This window comes from Podarcis liolepis (assembly GCF_965112155.1).
Source record: "Podarcis liolepis genome assembly, chromosome: 1".
Taxonomy (NCBI): domain Eukaryota; kingdom Metazoa; phylum Chordata; class Lepidosauria; order Squamata; family Lacertidae; genus Podarcis; species Podarcis liolepis.
Genome location: NC_139554.1, coordinates 81760280 through 81780514, shown reverse-complemented (window position 1 = coordinate 81780514; position 20235 = coordinate 81760280). Strand labels below are relative to the sequence as shown.

Here is a 20235-nt window from a genome sequence, read left to right as displayed (position 1 = left end):
ATGCCAAATTCCTGGGCCAAGGTGTGCTCTAATCCCTGCCAACAAGCCATTCCATGGCAATGAGGAAAAATGAAGAGAACTGATGTGGGGTAGTACCACCTAAGCCAATGTACTTAACTGATTCATGCAAAATGTTTATTTTTTCTTAGAGGCTTTATTCACACTTTACTACTATATTAGATTTGTCAAGCATCAGCAGCCCATACGGAAACACCTGCTGTTTGGGTCTGAATGAGACAGCCCCCTAGTTTATAAAAAGCAAAATCCATACACAGAACACTATGCACACTCCCCACAAGTATAGAATTTTTTTTTATTTACAATACCCTATAAAAATGTAAATTTAGAAATTTCATTAATCATAACCAAACCAAAAAGTAAAAGCACAATAATAATAATAATAATGGACCACTTGATCGTGTTTATGGAGAGGAGTAAAGAGTACAGGAAAAGGATTAAGAAAGGTTGAAAGGCTGTAGGAAAAAGGAAGGTGTGAGAAAGTAAGTTAGAAATCTGGATTTAAGGGAGGTGTAAGGAGAATACTGTGGAGAGGCAGCCAGTTAGTAACAGGCGTTTACTGGTTGTAGAATACCTACATGTGCAAATTGTTTTTAAAAGCAAAGAAAGAATAAAAAAAAACCTCACCACATTCCAAAAAAAGGAGCAAGAAAACAGCAGGACCTAGCAGTGTATGATATTGAAACTCACTAAGATTAATCTGTTCCAGGAAAATTCATTCCTGGTACCTTATTGGTTAGTCTACAAGGGATCTTGGCCAGCTGGAGCTTGAAGCAAGGTGTAGGTCAGACAAAAAGCTCAGGTAGAAAGTGAGTCTCAGGAAGACTAGACAAATGTGCAAAGATGACATTGCTTCATCACAAGGTTCAGAAAAGGCGGATCAGTTTGCAGGACTGGGTGACGCCATATTGAGGCATGTGGCACTGGAAGCGGTGGGGAGACAGAGTCACCAGTGGGCCAATCAGAGGGACTTCCCGTCATTTAAAAACACTCCCAACATAACGGAGACACCAACAGGTCTCTCCATTTCCTCAATAAATGTGGACTATTCTCTTCCTCCTACCCAGGCCGGTATTCTTAGTGACAGGAGACAGGAAAGCGGAACTACTTTCCTTGCTAGTCCATCAGTAGTGCGCTGAGGAGAAAGGGGTCTGTGTAGGGAGGGAAAGCTATTGTGAAAGTGCTGAGGGAAAAGGGGGGGGGCTTGGGGTGATTCAATGCAGCAAGGACATGCAGAACTGCAAACTAGCAATGAGGGGCGGAGAAGGTAAGCACATCCCCAGCCAAGCTCAGAGCAAGAGAGCAATCTTCTGTGCTGGACCAGAGACACAATCCCACAAGGATTTATTCTGAGAAGGCACTGCCTCCTCTTCACCCACTAAAATACTCTGGAGGTGGCAGCAGTGATGGAGACCAGTGTGGCAGCAGTTTGAGGCCTTCTATCGTATTCCTTGAATTAACCTGAAACAGAAAAAAGCAGCAAGAACTGTCAAGAATGTGTACCCTTTCTAGCCACTGCAGCCAGATTCCTTTTTCCCCCAGCTCAATTTTGTTTCATATCCATATAAAAGGGGTGCAGAGCCTGTGGACCTCCAGGTACTGCTGGAACACACCTCTCATGATTCATGACAACTGGCTATATGCCAGCTTTTCTCAACCTTGCGCCGCCAGATGTTCTTGAACTACAATTGCTATTATCCCTGATCGCTAACCATTCTGGCTAGGAATGATGGGAGTTACAGCCCAGCAACATCCAAAGTTGAGAAAGCCTGGGCTATGTCGGCTGGAGCCGATAGGAGTTGGAATCCAGTAACATCTGAAGAACCACAGGTTCCCCACCCGTGCCAGACAGCTTCTTCAAAACTTAAATATTACAAAAAACTACTATATTACAAAAAACTACTATATTACAAAATACTACTACTAGTCTCATTCCAGCCAGTCCTTATCAGTGCACTTCCAACGATTAGCCCCTACTGTGGAACTATTGTGAGTGTGAGAATCAGTGCCACAGCAATATCTACTCCACTTTTCTCCATTTTAAAATTTTTATTGGATAAATCGTGTCTCCAATATATATATTGGATTTCTCCTTCCCGTTCTCCATTTCCACGCCTGACTTCTATTAATGTGTGGATAACATGACAATACTTACTGCAACTTTGTCTCTAGCACATTTAGTTTCTGCTGATCAACATAGCGAGAGAAGAGAGACAGGAGATTAGAGGGGGTGGACACTGGCTTGGCCAAGGCTGCCTGAGGGATCCGGAGAAGCTCTCTGGTTGCCATGAACATCAGTTCCGTCCTGCCAGAGACAAGGAAGTAATGGTCATTGTAAGAATGGCTTGCAGGGCATGGAAGTGGAGGTTTGTCAAGAGAGGCGCTTGAGTTTACATGCCTACCACATCATAGGATTTAATCTGTAACCCACTCTAGAATTGTATTTGCAACGTAGAGCAGGTAAAATGTTTTTTACCGTAAATAGATGGGATTTACTACTGGGAGATAAGAGACAATTACCCCATGTTGACAGATATTTTAGGAAACAAGGATGGACACAGCAAGATTGACAGTACTTCACACCACATGACACTGTTCTAAAGTCAAACTTGATCAATTCAGCAGGGGCACTGCTCTCAGAACATTTGTCTTTGGCCACAACTTAGATTTGACTACCAATTGGTGAGGAAACGGCAAACATGAGACCATTTCTGGAAAAGTTGTTTCCTTAGCACGATCCCATTTGATATTAAGGAGGCTGAAAGGGCAAAAAGGAATACGGTGATCCAAGTTTACGGAAGACAGCTGAGAGTCCTCTGGAGCTACAATTATAATCAGGAAGTAACCTTGACAGCTTTAGCAGACACTAAAAAAGCCATGATCAATATTCCAGCTACTGATATTTTGCAAGGATGAGACAGGAGGAGGAGGAGGAGAGAGGTCTTGAACCTATCAATGTGGGTATTTACAATAATTGGTTACAGTGCTAGACTTTCAGAAGAGGATGCTGCGGCTTTCTGCCTCCCCCTCTACTCTTCCCAGCAATTTTAAGATAAAAATGTTCCTTCCCCTTGGGATCCTTCTCAAGGAAGGTTCATAAATGTAATAAACTATGGCTCTCACATGCTATATGGCCGAGATGAAGAGAACAGGTCCAAGTATACTTAGTCCTTAAGTTGTACAGTACAAGATCACCAGAGCTGCAAGCTTGCTGCCCTACTCCTAGGTGTAATTTGACAGACTCTTAAGCACATGGTGAGCTATCTCTGTGCAAACTTCAAAGCAAGGACTACCAGCCTCAACTTATCAGCTAAAGAACCTGCTTTGAGTGTTTGAGTAAATACAGAGTGCTTTTCCCTCACCAAGCAAACACAGCCAGCATGGTGGCAAAGACAAAATGTGCACTGAAAGAAGGGCAATAAACAGATGAGCAATAAAATGTCTTCACACTCTACCCCACATGCAGTACAGCAATGGCAATTGTAACAGTATGGAATCAAGGGGGGAATTGTGCAAACCTCTAGAGCTAAGTAACTTGCTTCTCATGTGCTACCAACATGTACCAGAAACTACACAAACTAGTCTTCACTTACTGTTGTGAATTATCTGCATTCGTCTGAAAGACGAACTCAAAATATTTCATTTTTGAAGAAATACATTTGAAAAGTAGACACAGCAAATGCCAGGCTGCCCAGACTCACCACTGGTTGTCTTGCAAGAGCTCTGTAGTAGAATCTGAACTCTGCAGTTCCTCCCCACGGCTCAAGACCAAGTACAGCAAAGAGAGGCCAAACTTAAGTGGAAGGGGGGGGGAGAGAGGAGAGAACAGAAAGGAAAATTAATGCTGCAACCCTGTGTACACCTCCAGTAAAAAGCTATTCCCCAGTTAAGTCCATCTTACTTTAAAGAATGACTAAATTTCCATTTAGAATTAAAAGGGCCAATCTGATTTTAAAAAAAAAACAACGTAAAATGGTCAGCTGCACAGAAGAGACAGGGCAAAAGAAAAGTAACTGATATAAAAAATCAAGAGATGTGAGAACAGCTGCCTAGGAACAAGATAGTGACTCCAGAGCTTCATTCAGGTGAGGGAGCAAGGGCACTCCTTGCATCCTAGCAAATCTTTGTAAGCAGCTGTGCCTTTAAAGCCTCATCATTAACACCTCCTCTATCCTGAAGCAATGCCTAGCCATAAAAAAGTCTAGTGGTACACTAAGCACTGATAAAAGTGGAGTAAAGAGAAGAAACCTTGTTCTGGAGCACATTTGTGAGGTGCAGGTTGGCCGATGCTGTCGTCGTCGTGCTCTGAGGTAGGTTCATTAGCTGCTGCAGGATGCTGGCGACAGTTCCCAGCGGAAGATGATAGAGAACAAGGGAGAAGGGCCTCAATAGGCAGGGTAGCACCTGAGGAAAAGGTTTTTTTAAATGCCATGCTTTTGTCACAGGACAAGCATATTCCACACCAGAGACTGACATCCTAATTTCTGAGTCTAATCATTAATATATTGCAGTAAAACTCCTTTATGCTGAGTGCTGTGCATAGCATTGCTATAGCACTGAGTTTGTTTTTGTTTTAAAATGCTGGTTTATTGTTCATTGTATTGTATCTGGTACTTTTTATATTTTATTCTCAGGTGGAAATGGTTTTTATTGGAAACTAAGCTGCTTTCTGGAGGAAGCTCCTCAAACAGTGGGGTATAATGGATAAATATAAGTTTAAAGTGGGAGAAAGAGACTCTCCATCTTCATTTTCCTACCCTTTCAAGAAAGCCACTTTCTAACTGGTTTCTTGAACTTTTATCAGCCTTTGTCTTGATAAACACAGTACATTCTCAGGTTTATGCCTCTGGTACTTAAACATGTTATAAACTTTCTTACAAATGCTAGTTAACACCCCACTTTAAAAGACTGGGAAGGAGATGGGACGACTGGAAGAAGAGATGTGCTCTATTTGTGGTTTTGGCCTCTCCAGATTATCAAGGGAGACTCCCAACAGGAGCTGGAATCTGTCTGTAAAACCATGGCTGACATGGTTTACAGAGGATTCCTATGTTTAAGTCTTGCTAAGTCCAATGGGGCTTACACCCAGGTAAGCATGCACAGGACTGTAGCCTTAGTCATTTTGTTGAAATACCCTTGTCAATTCCATAAAAAGACTAATCCTAACACACACAAACAGGACTACTGTACTTTCCTCTTACTTTAGTAAGAGAAGGCATTAGTTATGCAAGTGAACTCTTCCACTCCTGTAACACTCAAGACAACTCCTTAGTGGCCTCTCTTCAGCAGTGTTTACCTCATCCTGAGCATCCTTCTTAATTAGGAATGGCAAGTTCCTGGCTGTGGCCATAAGTATATCAGCGGCTTGCTCAGTGGACAAGAAAGATAGGATCCGGGCAACCAGGCGTTTTCCTTTCCGAATACACATGATCTGCACAAAAGCATCATCACACAGCCTGCCAGAAAAGAGCACACAAATCATTGTTAGGTGGCGCCAGAGCATGTGATTCTTCTCCCCCACCGAACTTCCTCTCTAAGTGGCATGCAGAGCTGGGGTAGCTTTGAAAGTCACAGCCTTGCTCACAGTCACAACATTCTTCATGAAAGGTACAGTATCTAGCAAGCTATGCAGAGTTCTTCCAAACACCAAGAAAGTCTTTGGAAAAGCAGAGACCATTTCATCGGGAGCAGTAACCTCATTAAGGTCAAATAATTATTTTGAGCCAAAACAGCTTTAAAATCATATTGGGTTGGCAACTAGGGGGCTCCCTGGGCCAGGAATGGCACTCTAAGGGGGAACATCCACTTCACAACCTAGAAGTGAGGGGTCATTATGGAGGAGGCTACAGTTGTGTCCCCACCACAGGCCAGCAGGCTGCTAAAACAAGAAGCCTAGGTGAGGAAGCGGGGAATGACAATAAGTTTATTACCAAATAGTCTGTCCTAATATCTTGGAAACAGTTTGACAAGTATGGTTTGCCATCCCATTTCCCTCCAGAAGCAAATCTGTACCAACTAGTTTTTGAAACTTATTCCTGCAATGCTTATTCCATCAGCCTCAATACTGCCATTATCAGTAAGGAAACACAATCCTGTCTATCTAGGCTTCGGCTAGTGGGGCATCCCACTTAGCAGAGTTGTGTTCATGTGATGCTCCCCCATCTGTGGAATTGTGGGAGAGGCCAGTTGTCACTAATTCCCCCCTACAGCCGCTTGTGCACCCGAGTATCTGCTCTGTCACATTGGGAGGAACTATTTTCTTTTTGGAATTGTACAAGAATCTTACTCTTACCTTTCCTGGTTGGGCGTTTTCCCCTTCAGGTTGTCATACATGTCACAGATCTTCTGCTTCCTCTCCTCCATCAAAGCCAGCCTGTCGCCCTCCAGGCTCAAAAGGTAGCGCCTCTCATAGTCTTCTACATCCAGGAGGAGGCTGTATGTCTAGTAATCAAGAAATGGGCTTTAGACATGCATCTAAACTGAATGCCGTATGTCACTTCTTATATGACTACAGTTCTAATGCATGAATAACACTGCCAAATGGATAGGCTGTGCCATCCCCCCACCTTCCCCCAAAACTTTAGACTAGGCCAAGTCAGATAATTAGAATGATAGAATTGTAAGTTGGAAGGGACCCCGAGGGCCATCTAGTCCAACCTTCCGCAATGCAGGAATCTCAACCAAAGCATCCCAGACGGATGGCCATCCAACCTCTGCTTAAAAACCTCCAAGGAAGGAGAGTCCACCACCTTCTGAGGGAGTCCATTCCAGCTCAGTGTCAGAAAGTTCTCCCTTCATTAACTTCATTTAAAAGGAAACTACACTAAGTAGGAAACTGAGACCCCAAATAGAAGCAGTAATCATGGCTAAACCACCAAAAGGATGTACAAGTGATTTCAACAGTAGCCCCTCTATTCTAAATCCAAGATGGCATAACCCATCATGGTTCAACTGCGCTGCCACCAGTTTAACCACTAAGGGCTGAGTTAGTAGCTCCCCTTTAACCTTGTACTGGATGATTCCCGCTTTCCAGGGAGAATGCACCAAAGTCTCAGACTTACCTTCTCAATAGTGAAGAGAGTCTGACGCCTTTTATCTCGAACCTGCTTCTCCTTTGTCTCCTAAGGAAGAGTGCAAGACATGCTAAGAAAAGTTCCCACTGAACAGGAAAGTTCCCCTCTGCAACCTGAGCAGGAACAAGGTTTGACAACGGCAAGAACCCATATTTGAGAAGAAAGATGACAAACCCATAGCATTATGCTATCTATGGAGGGAGCCCAAGTAATCCTAGCCAGAGAAACTTACATCTTCTTCCCCTCGTAACGTCACAACAGCATCAATCATCTTGCGGGGGTTATTCACACTGGAGACTGTGAGCTTCCCCAGTGAGCCTTCGAACTGCACTGCAAACATAAATAAAAGGCAATGCAGGTGAAATTGCATGAGCGAACCTACCTGCCCTAACATCTTGCTATTGCTACACAAAATTATAATGTTCCCATCCCTTCCCAATTACATTTTCACTCCATCAACCAAACTGTGCTTTCCTAATCAACCATCTAGGAAATGAGGCTATATTTTGGGCTCAAATACATGCAGACCTACAAGGAAATCTGTTCCTTGTGTCTAAGCTTGCCTTCCTTTACTCCCCAGCCCTGGAATGGTATACAGGGTGAAGTTTTCATATGCAGAAGAATGAGATGGTAGAATCCTGAGGGAGCAGAACAGGTTAAATCACTCCCAACAAGTAGCGGGAGGGAGGGGAGTATGTTTCTAATGATCCTCCATATTAAAGACACCACGTGAATAGAAGCTTACCACAAGGAAGACATCTCCCCATGTGCTATTTTTCTATTTGCAGGGCATTCTTTGCCTACCCCACCCCACCCCATGCAAGGCTGAAGTAGCACAGTCCTCCCTTCCACATCTGGATTCTAGTTCCTCCTCCTGCTACATGCACTCAGATCAGTCCTTGGTGCACAAGGGTACTTACCTGGCTTGTAGGCATGCTCTAACTTGGCAACTTGTGGGGTGATTAGTTTGGTGCGCTCTTTTTTGGGACCATCACCATGCATTTCCTCAGCTGCAGATAATTTTTCCAGCTTCTGAAAATAGTTCTAAAGGAAGAGAAAGCTGGTTAGAACCCTAGAGGCACAGAACCCTTTAACCCAAGATTGGAAACTTGTCCCCAGCAAGACAAGAAGCAGTGCTACAATGGGCCTCCATGAAGCACCAACCTGATAGTAGAAGTCATCCAGGTATGGATCAGTGCTTTGCAGTTGCATCATCTGGATCTTGGACACCCAGTCCTTTTCCCGCTGCAGCATGAGATTGGCGTAAGGGTCCTTCCTGATCTGCTCCTGGTGGCTATTCCGGTGGCTCCCTCTGTCCCCTGCTGACCCATTTAGGCTCCGGTGCTGACTGAAAGGGGTGCCACAAAATTCAGGAAAAGTACAGACCAATTACAGTGGAACCTTGGTTCCTGAACGGTTCAGTTGCTGAACACATTGGCTCCCAAACACTGCAAACCTGGAAGTAAGTGTTCCGGTTTGCAAACGTTTTTTGGAAGCCGAATGTCCAACGCGGCTTCCGCTTGAGTGCAGGAAGCTCCTGCTGCCAATCAGAAGCCGCGCCTTGGTTTTCGAACAGTTTCAGGAGTCGAACAGACTCCCAGAACGGATTAAGTTCAAGAACCAAGGTACCACTGTGCACAGTAGGGCACAGCATGCAAGTGCTCCAGGACAGCGGTCTGGGATTTATACAAAGTCTCTTGGCACAAGACAAGTCTGAGAAGAGCAGATGCACTCAAGCAAATTCCTTCAGCTGTATTTTTACATGTCCCAAGAAACAACCTGGGGTCAATCCAGCATGCAAGTTCATGGCTCTGAGCTTCCAAACTTAAGAGCAGGTAAAAGAGAGGCTAAATTTCTTCTGAATAAGCAAATTTCACCCCAGTCACCAGTTTGCTCTGTTGTGACAGGCCATGAAGTTACTTGCAGGATATTCCTTGAAGGGGTGACCAGAATAACCACAGGATGTTGAGAAATACCTCCACAGAGAGGCACAGTACTCAGGGGTATGATCACTGTGCCAAAGACCGCATCAGAAAAACTGACAATAGCCCTCTTTAAAAAACAAAATTCTCATCCTGGTTACAGAGAGAAAGCCAATACACGCAAGCAGATTTTGGTGAAGGCTTAAAAAAATAGAAAAGCAATAGATAGGGAGTTAGCTGCATAGGATACTGAGGCCTATCATCCTAAGAATTGTCTTGCAAAGTAAAGCTAAACATCTGTTGAGTTTGCTTCCAGTGGCAAACCAGATGTTCCAAAAGAGCTTAGTGGCGATAGGTATCCCTTTTTGGTCTCTGCACCTCCTCCCTGGAGATACACTGCCGCCAACATATGGAGGTTCAATTTCCAGCCATTTTGGCTGTATTGCTATCAATACAGACCCATGAACTGTCTAAATTCCCTTCCATCCAAACTAGCAGCTATCTTCCACTTGAGGCAACTAATTTTGTTAAGATTATGAACTGCCTGAATTAATCATTCCTTTTCCTATTCCTACTTCTTTTTGCCACTCCAGCTCCATTCGGAAGTCCAGGATAATCTCCAAGTCCTTCACAGAATCAGAGTGGAAGGTGTGTCAGAAGGCCATCAAGCCCAACCTTCTGTTGCTGCAGGGAATCCACTTCTGTAGAATCAGTGGAAAATGAGGGCTCCAATGAACAGGAATGAGTTGGATGCCCACCAAATTATTCTTCCAAAAAAATCTGATTTTATGTAGATTTTTTTGCGGCAGACATACTGTAGGCACTTGATATATATTTATATACAGGCTACATCAGACACAGAAACAGCTTTTCCTTGACACCAGGTATACACAACCTTGGCTGGGAAGGCATTTAAGCTTTCCCTCCCTTCACCAGCAGAAGCACACAGATTCACTCAACACTCACTTCCTGTTCTGCTGCTGCCTCTGGTGCAAGAGCCGCCGGTGCTGTGGGTGAAGGTGGGTCGTATCAGGCCGGAACATCTGCGGTTGAGGCCTAGGGAATAAAGTTCTCTCAGGAAAGGGCAATGGAGAACCCACACGCAATTCAGCTTAGCTGTCTTACTGGAAGAAAGGTGAAGCAAATGGGATACCTTAAATTCTGCAGGTGGGCTCCAGGACATGGGGAATGGTGTTGCGATGAAGGGGCAGGCGGTGCCCCAAAGTAGGCACGAAATCCACTAGCTGGAGGCATCATCTGCCCAACTCGGCCCTGGAGTAGTTTGGGGTTCATGGACGCAAGAGGGTTGCTGACAAGTCCAGAGACACGTGCAAACTGGCTGGGAGACAGCCTCCCTGCCTGTAGGGAGAAGCAGGAGAAAACAGCATCATCACTGCAAGAACTTTATCTGCTAGGGTATGCAAGAGAGAAAAGCATACCAATGCAACATTGCTGATGGCTCCTCTGAATATATGATCTGGCAAATGAAGCAAACACAAGAAGCAGGTATACGGAGGAAGAACTTGCATAGTAGAGCAAAAGCCCATAGGCCAGGAGTGAGGACCCTGTGGCCCTCCAGATGTTGCTGAACTCCAACTCCCATCATCCCTGAGCATTGGTTATGCTGGCTAGGGGCTGTTAAGAGTTTGAGTCCAGCAACTTCTGGAGATTCACAGGTCCCCCACTCCCGCTGTAGAGGATGCAACCACAAAAATGCAACGGAGAGCAAGACAGTAGTCAGATGTTTACCTGCGCTCCTCCTAGCAGCTGTGCTCTTTGAAGGTGGGTGAGAACAGGAGTAACATTGGGAGGGAATGGGTGGCCCAGGAGGGAGGAGTTCTGGAAAAAGGAAAATAGAACACACCGACTGTAGAAACAGTCTGACACAACATGAACATTCCTATGTTCCTCCTTCTGGATATTACTGAGATGACAGAAAACAGAAGGCAGGAGCAGTGCAGAAGCTAGAAGCGTCTGAAACAAGCAAGACGAGGCGTTTAAATAACTGTTCATTCCTATCATACAGGACAAGACAAAATAATTCATTCTAGCATTAGGCAAGCAGTATCATCATCACATCTCAACACTGGAGAGCCATACTGAGGATCTCTTCTGAAGGATATTACAAGCTGCAATACTGCTAAATTGCTTTATGATTAAAAGGGCACACCAGACCACTAAGGAGCAGGAGCACTAAATTTAAACTGTTGTATGTGCTGTCCTTTCAAAGGCAAAACCCAAGAATCTTAATACATGAAATTGGGTGTCATGAAAATTAAACAGAAGACAGGAGATTTGAGCTCTTTCTCCTTTTAGGCTTTTTTGTTTTAGGCTTTCTTGTCTAACAATGAACAAAAGCCAAACTGAAGGTCAAGTAAACCTTACAAACATACAAAAGTGCACTGGGAATCTCCTGTAGTTGACAGGCTCTGTGTTGCCCCCTAGGGATTCTGAATGTGTTCAAGGCCAGAAGGGGGTTTATTTCAGAACAAAGCAATACAGAAGAGAGACTGAAGGTTACACTGATGAGTAAAGGCCTTCATGAACATTTTTAAATAGCGAGGAATGTTGGGGGAGAGTTAAGGGCAAGAACAGTTGTTAAACCACAAGGCAACACAGAGATTTGCTCAGTCAGAACTACCGTCATATTGCAGAGCTGGTTTGGAGACATTCTCTCACTGAAGGGGCTTGGGTAACGCTGCTGAATGGGGACTCTAATGTGAACAGGCTTTGGACATAGGATCTATTGAAAGAGAAGAAAAAGGAAAGCAAAATAAGCAAATCAGTAGAGTTGAGATTAAACCTCACCACCAAATGCTTCTTTCAACTCCAGGTACCAGACAGCATCCTAACCATTAAGATATCATGCTTCTAGCAATCACCTTCATTGCATTTGAAAGGGAACAACAAAAGCAAACAAGAGCACTTCTTTCAATAGCAGATTGGACCCACATTTCACTGAACACTCAAAACGCCACTGGAGAGAAAGTCACATCCTTGAAAGGGCATCTGTGTTACATTTTTATGAAAAGTTTCAGATATTTAATTAATGCTGTTTTCCCATTTTGTCAGAGACAGGCAGATGGAAGACAAGCTTCTATCATGGGAGAGTTTCACATCTAGAGCAGCAAAAGGGCAAGTAAGCAAGCATTCCAAGGGGACAAGGGCGCAGGTGGAAAATAGCATTAGCCTTTGCAGATGCTAAACTGAGACCTCTGTGGCAACCTCTGTGCTACACAACACAGCAGAGTGCCTTTTGCTTTCATTCTGTTCTTTGCTGAAGCCCCCATCCCAGATCCACACACCCTCAATTCCAGAAGGAAGAAGCAATACCTGCTGGTTAAAGTTGGGCATGGTGGGCTGCTTAGGTGGCGTCCCAATAGGAACAGCACGGACAGGAGGGCTGCCAATAACTGGCGAGGATGACCGTCTGGGCAGCGCCCGCTCCGAAAGGTCCTGCTCCTCTTCTCGGGCCTGCGGAGGTCTTTGTGGAAGGGCATATTCCAGCACTGACACAGAGGGGACCTCCTGCGCAGAAGGGGAGAACACACCAGCAACTTACTTTAAATATTTATATATTTGGGGAAGAGACACAGGCAGAATGTTGGCTATTGAACTTAAGTCTGAAAGTCTCCCATGCAAAGACAGTGTCATTATCTTCTGTACAGTGCACTACAGAAAACATTAGATAATGTAAGCCGGGGTGGGGGTGGGGTGGGGCGAGAGGCAGGAGGAAGACAGTCAATTTTATGGAAAAACCAAGATTCTCTTTAGATGAAACAAAGCACTGCACCTGATTAAGAAGCGGTCCCCTGATGCGCCTGAGAACTGAAGGCCCATCCCAGATGCTCGAGTTGAGCCCACCTTGTTGCTGGAAAGAAGGGAACACAGGGATTAAAAGTCACATGAAGGTCCCTCCACCTATGCGAGCTACCAAAGAGATGTGATTGCTCTTTCCCCACCACTATGTAACCCCACTATCACTTGCTGCACACCTGGACAGGAGGCCGAGTTTGCACAGCCTGCATGATGGCTGGATCTTCCAACTCATTATCAATCACCATCTTGCTGAGCCTCTCTGCCAGGTTCTCTTCGTGGTCCCCCAGCAGGTCCATCTCATCGGCAACTCCCGGATCCACTTGCTCTCCTCCTGGTGCAGGCTTCTCTTCCAGCTCTGCCAACCTTTCATGAGCTTCTTGCCAGTCATCATCTGCAAAGGAATGACAGGAAGGATATTTATTATTATTACTGCTGCTGTTGTTGTTTTATTTTTATACTAAAATTTGTATACCGCCCTACACCTGCAGGTCTCAGGGCGGTTCACGGGATATATTTCTTTAAGATCCTGCCATTCTTGCCATATCACTCCCTCCTTGTTCTACAGCTGCAGCAGCATCTGCCTACAACTCCTGGGGCAAAAGATTGGAACATCAAAGGGATTTAACAAGCAGCCCAAATATCAGCAGTGCAACTTTGGAAGAAATAAGGATATTTCAGCACAGTAAGGATATTATTTTAAAAGACGTATATATAAAATAGCCTCCGGCATATGAATAAAAAGGCAGGGTACACTTGTTAGACAAACTCACCAATTGCACCAGCTCCAAATGTGTCATCATTAAACTGGTCGATATCTTCATCTTCCTCAGCCAAGTTATGAAAGCCTTCTTCATCCTCATCCAGAGGGCAGTCCTCAAGGGACTGAACAGAAAAGAAACCCACAGCATTGATTTCAGGAACCAGAAAGGCAACTCAACATCCTCTTGTAGCATTCCAAAGCATTTCCCCACGAACTCTTCCCCCTCCTCCCCAGGCATGAGTCATAATTTCAGTAGATGGGTCCTCATCTTCATCCTTCCAAGACATATGCAACCAATATCCCTTCCACCCACCACCAAAGCACCAATTCTGAATTAACTAGGCACAAAATCCCCACGAGAGAAAACAACATCCCCACACAAACCATCACAGCCTGCAGCTTTCTGAAAGCCACTTCCTATGTTACGAGGCAAAATTAAGTACTCATCCATTTGCAGCTTCAAATGCTACGGTGCAGCACTGTTATGGCAAAAAGCCTCTCAAAAAGATCAACTTGTGCCAGATCATACCAAAACTCACCACTTTTAATTTTGCTACCCCCACAGCAACTTAACTCTTCCACAGTGATTTCCTCCCACTCCTTCCCGTGTTGTAATATTGCTACACAAACTCCTTATTATGAATATAAAATTCTGTAGGTGTCATGAGATTCAAAAAAGCAAAGGGGGCTGTTGATATGTGGGGGACACCTGGTCTTGAGCTGTGTGCAAAACTCAAGTGTCTTTCTATTCCTGTTTGGAACAAGCAGATAAGTAGTGTAGGCTGCAGCACACTCATAGTTCACTACCTGTATTTTCAGAGAACTATATGAATGTGAGAAGCCATTGTGCTATCCTACAAGAAGCTGTACCCACAATCATTTACTCTGCTTTAAAACTGCAGAGTTAAGTGGCTCAAAGACCGAAGACTGACTATACCATGCTTTCCACATTGATCTTCCCTGTAACAAGAAGGGTAACACACCTTGTGCAAACGATTGCATAGTTTTGGTATTCTCATGCTCTCACTTCCTTTCTGGCATGCCAGAAAGAATTTCATCCAGGGAGTGGTTTTACTCATGAGTCAGTTCAAGCTAAATTTGGACCGGAGCACCTTTTAAAGCACAAACCAGACTTTGCTCTCTAGTTAGGTAAAACAATGCGACCCGAATTGTGTCGGATACAGAAAGAAACTAAACAAAGTATCTGCACTGAGCAAAAAACAAAAGTAATAGGAAGAGGAACAGAAACCAGCCAAGAGTTTTTTCTGAATGAAGAATCATTTCACATGGTTTACTTTTTTACAGACAGATCCTCTGGCAAATAAGCCAATGTGTATGAAAATCCAGGATAAGAAAAGAAAATGTCTATCCAAATAAGCATTCCTCCAGGATTAAGCATTTGAAAGAGGCAAAACATATTTGGTCAACTCACCAGTCAAATACTCATTTAAATATTGTCAAGTAATGGTAAAATATCTTAAGAGTACTAAATTTATTAGAAAAGGAAATGGAACACTTTAAACAGATTTGATGCTTAATTACAAGAACAAGATAGTTGACTGTTTATGACCTGGTTCACACATCACAGCAAGCCATACATAGTCTGAAACACTCAACTCAGCTTACTGCAAATGGGCAAGTGTGCTAGCGGATGCTGCTCAGTTATGCTGCCAAGAGACAAAAACATGGAACTGACTTAGCAGTAGGTGCAAAGTAGGACCCATGATTTGTTTCTTTTCAAACAATCCATGAGACGAAGCCAAGTTTTGTTTTTGGCTTACTGCTCATAGTTTGTTGGGAAGAACAAACCACAACTGCTGGCTTGCATGCATCACAAAGCCATCCCCTCCCTGATCAGTTTCTCAGCTCCAAGGTGGGTAGAGCAAAGTGATCATGACTGAGCAGCATGAAGCAGCACACTGTTCATTCATGGTGAACCATTGCTTTGCTTTTATCTATGACTTAATGTTATGTGCAAACAGAGCCATGGTGAAAGGATGAAATAGTTTTTTTAAAAAAAACACCACCACCCTATTTTAATAACATTAAATAAGTTTGTAAAAATGTTAATATTCACATAATATCAGATATATTCTTTATACGCAGTCAAAGAACAAAACAAAGCCAACAACTGTACAAGTAAAACCTCGTAAACACATGAAATACATTAGAGAGTTTTGTAACACATAGAAGATTATACATTATCAGGAATATTTAAAATATGCCCAATATTAGATAATAGATCTTCTCTGACTTTTATCCAGAACTTTGAAACCAGCACAGTTTTCTTGTTTTTGTTTTTCAAAAATGATCTTGCAAGAATGAAATTAAAACAGAAAGTGAAGTGAACTTTTAAAAAGCCATTGTAGAGGTAAGATGCCACCCAGACAGCAGCATTCCTGGTTTTAAATATCTTTACCGTAGGGACCAATATTTGACTGGTCAACAGATTTGCATGGCAACCCATTACCTACCAGAGCATACTAATACATTTGGGCTTAATGCACAGTAACTACAATTCTATCAGCCTTGTTCAAGCCCCTTGTTGCTCTATACCAGTCTATATCCTGTCTCCAAAGGTTACTGGGTTGGAAGAGCAATGGTCTGTCGCCAAAACAGCAGAGTCTGCTTGGAAGTGAGGGAAAACAGCAAGATAGGAAGTGCAATTTACTTTTTCTGGCCAAAAAAGAAACTATCAGTTTCACTTGCATCAGCAAAAGAGACTGAGAAATGAAAGTGTGGTTTATTTTTTAAAAAATTGTTTGCAGCTTCCCGATGATTCCAGCTTAAGACTCTAGGAAAAGTCTGGAGAGCTTTTTGACTGTTATACCTTGTGTAGCCAACAGCCATTAAATCACATAAAAACTCACAGCATAACAGAGGAGGGTGGACAGTAGTGGTGTGTCCATTTAGTGGTGATAAGTTAAGAGAATATGGAAGAAATCTAATTTCCCCCATAGTCTGATTTAAAAATGAGACATCTGTCAAACAGTAGTGAAACCTCAAATGTGGATTTATGCAAACGAGTAACAACTAAGCAGTTCTTCCACACACAAGAGCATGTGGAAAAGGCCTTTTCTGCACAGTAATAAAACAAGAACAGTTCCCTGGATTCCTACATGGTGTTCAGAATGTGAAAAAGAATGCCTATCCAATGCTCCCAGTGTCCACGCAAGCTACGAGCTTCTTTTCATTTTATTTCTAGTCACTTTCTTCTACCATACACAAGATGATACTCTTGCATTTCATGTTGACAAACTTAAAAGAATTAAACTCAGCCACCTAATTTCAAGCTTTCAATCACTTGTGTAAATTGGAATTGCTAGACCCTTGTTTTGAATCAAAAGTGAACTATTCCTGAAGCTCTGCAAACACCATCTTGGTAGTCAAGATAACCCCACAATTAATTGATACCTGTAGTTGTTTTAGCGATGAGTTCATATGTTTATATTCACTTGCTTTGATTTACTTTTATGTTATCCTTATCTGGGGGAGGGGGGGCTTGGGGGGCTGGGCTCCAAGCCCAGAAAGGAGAACTATCTGTAAGATTTGGGTATTTGCCACCTATGCCATCATCTAGTCAGGTGGAATGATGGGGAGTCCTGGCCAGAGTGTAGTATGCTGCTTTGTGTATAAAGAACATAGGAATGTTTGCTTGGGTGTGGACAAGCCATCTCTTTGCTGCAGTGTCTGTCCTGTGTCTGTAAAGGCTGGAAGACATGGCAGGCTGATTTGCTCTAAGTCTACACCTTTTATTTAATAAAGCAATAGAAGTGACCACTCAAGCATTTTTTAGTCCTCCTTTGGGCCTGCAGTTCAGAACAACCCTGAAAAGAAAGGAGCTGTGCTTTTACCATCTTTGCCGCAAGACAAAAGTACTAAAAGAAGATTAATGGGGTAACTATTCCAAGTTAGGTACCTTGACTCTGCACTCTTAAACGACTATCCCAGGGGTGTTAAACTGCTGCTTAAGCCACTTAAATGTAACACAAGAAGAGCCTGCTGGATCAGGCCAATGGCTCATCTAATCCAGCAACCTGTTCTCACAGTGTCCAACCAGATGGTTGTGGGAAACCAGCAAGCAGGATTCCGGAACAAGGGCACTCTCCCCTCCTGTCCCACTGTACAAAGGATAAAGAATCACATCTGTTGTCCCGCCGGCATTCAGTTCTTGCCCTGCCCATCACTGGCATGCAGCCCGCAAAAGGTTTGTCACGAGAGAATGAGGCCCTCAGGCTGAAAAAGGTTCCTCACTCCTTGCTTAACTACTTCAGATTTTGTCATGGGAGGAGCTACACTGGAAGAAAGATGGAGAAGGAGCTCCAGCCTATTAAGTTCCCCATAGAAAAAAACCTAGCATACTTTAAAAAGGATGTGGAACAGACATGGCTGAATCACAGAACACAGTCCTCCAAACGAATGCTGCAGGCTACTGCCTCAGTGCAATCCAGTATGCCTGTACACTAAATTACATGACGTTTTTCACACTACTCTATCCTAAAAGTCTCACAGTGATCTGTTCCTCAGAACACAGTATTCTTCAGTTCCTATCAACAGCTCTATCACACGTTCTATCTACGAGCAGAATCCAAATGTAAACACTGCACAGAAAATATGCAAGAATTCTCAGTTTCTGCTGTTTTACCCTCCTTTGTCAGTTTTTGCAGACAAAGGAGAACTCCTGTAACTTTGCAAGAATATCTTACTGAATAGATAATATGTGCAAGCCCAATTAGTTAAATCCCCCAAAGCACATGTCCAAAAGCCAATCAGTTATATATATTATTCCTTAATACAATGTAGTTTTGCACGCAGTGATGCGAACCTCCATTGCATCCCCGAATTTCCTTCTATAGTTCAAACCCCAATGTCTCACTGGGGCAAGTCATTCCACATTCACCTGGTACATTCTTCCCACATGACTTTCCTAAGGGATTCCCAGAATAGCAATGGATTTGTGGGTGCTCCATACACAAACTCCATCTATGCTGCAGATGACTGACCCCCTCCCATGTTTCTGGCATGGAAAGGGCCCTCAGGAACCGAAAACACTAATCAGCACCTCAGAATAAACCCCCAAAGGCCACTCCACATGAAAGCAGCTAGTTATTCGCTTGTTTAGGGCATAGGCAGCAGAGTTGGGGAAAAGGATGCCACTCTCCTTCGCACATCCTAACAGGGCACCCAACTGGGAGACCCGCCCCCCTTGAGCTGAGGGAACGGGAAGGGACTGCTCCCCCCCCATCACCCACAGACTAGATCAGCCTCCACCGGGTTCACGGACAGGGGTCCTCCTGGGTGATTGTCCACAGACTCCTAGAGCGGCCCCTCTCTTCCAGCACGCGGCGCCGGACAGCAGGGGGAGGGGGGAGAGAAGAGAGCCGAGAGTTCCAAATACGGGTCAAAGGTCACGGCAAGGGTGGCCCTGGGCGCTTCCGCCCGAGCGAGGGAGGGAGGCCCGGCAGCGCCCACACCCCGACAAAGCGTTTCCTCACCTGGTAGCGGAACATGGTTCGCGGGGCGCGGAGGCTCCCTGCCCCCCGACGCCCCACGCAGCGCCCGGGAGGCTCCGCGCGGATCCTTCTCCAGCTCCGGGACCCCGCCCCCTGATGCGTGCCCTGCGTCTTGACGTAGTCCCATGAAGTCCACCACACAGGTTTCCTCTTGCGTAGATCACTGAGGCGCGCATGCGTGCAGAGAGTCCCGTTCTATTCCCGGTCCCGCTATGAGGAGGACGCCGCTGCCTTATTCCCTCCCCTGCGTAAGGAGGCGTTGCCCTCTTAAAGGGCCAGAGCGCGGTTATTCTTGCAGAGGAAGCGGGCACTGAGTTTTATTTCTTTTTTTTTTAATTCGAAAGCAATTGGTAATGTTGCGAATCATTCCTGTGCATACCTTGTGCACATTTGAGGTTTTGCAAAATAAATAAATAGAACCTCTGATATGCTACGACCACAAGATAAATAACTCTTTGCAGTTATTTATCAGATTTAACGATATAGCCATTTGTTTGCTTAATTTAACTGCTAATTTTATATATTCTTTATTCATTAAGCTGCCCCAAGAGCAGAGAAAGCTGGTGTTTAAAGTTCACTCCTCCATGATGTGCACTTAAAGTAGCTTCCAGATTAAAAAAACACAAATCAGGAAGTAAACACAATAAAACACAAACAACAGCACCACATAAGCTGTCCCAGTAAAGAGCACCTTAGAAAAAATTTAATTCAGAATACTGGAAGTTCAGTTTCTATTGCTCTGCAACTTGCATTTACTTATTTCTTACATTTCTATCCTACCCTTTCTCTCAAAGACATCCATAGGAGCAAAAATCAAAAAGTTAAAGCAATACAGTTCAAAAATTAAAACATTTAAAAACAAACTAAAAACAGCTAGAACCATTTAGAACATTTATAAGCAACAACATAATACCATCACAGTCACTAATCTCAAAGTTGCCTTGGCCAGTGTCTTTCAGCCATCAAATGCCTGGGTAAACAGGAATGCTTTTAAATTTCAACTACAGTTAATGAGAGAGACTGATACACCACAAGAGGAAGACCATTCCTCAAACATTCCATGCCCCTTTCACAAGTCAAATCAGGCAGCAAATCATGCAAACTACAGATCATGTATATAAGTAATATTA

At 43.9% G+C, this 20235-nt stretch overlaps 1 protein-coding gene across 2 annotated transcripts; it reads right to left on the bottom strand.

Moving 5' to 3' along the window:
* Window positions 1-295: 295 nt before the first annotated feature.
* Window positions 296-19314, bottom strand: PATL1 (PAT1 homolog 1, processing body mRNA decay factor). Of its 2 annotated transcripts, XM_083498790.1 has the most exons (19): window positions 19088-19314; window positions 13603-13714; window positions 13009-13223; window positions 12807-12884; window positions 12347-12541; window positions 11655-11756; window positions 10763-10852; window positions 10167-10372; window positions 9980-10069; window positions 8256-8439; window positions 8012-8135; window positions 7324-7421; window positions 7080-7139; window positions 6311-6459; window positions 5315-5474; window positions 4267-4422; window positions 3720-3811; window positions 2174-2323; window positions 296-1479 (listed from the first exon to the last, which is right to left on the bottom strand). In XM_083498790.1, the coding sequence occupies exons 1-19, from the start codon at window positions 19100-19102 to the stop codon at window positions 1458-1460; spliced, it is 2298 nt and encodes a 765-aa protein (XP_083354916.1). In that variant the 5' UTR covers window positions 19103-19314; the 3' UTR covers window positions 296-1457. The 2 variants fall into 2 exon arrangements, with proteins under 2 accessions (XP_083354916.1, XP_083354917.1); XM_083498791.1 differs by lacking the exon at window positions 10763-10852 and having other exon boundaries at window positions 19088-19296.
* Window positions 19315-20235: the final 921 nt, after the last annotated feature.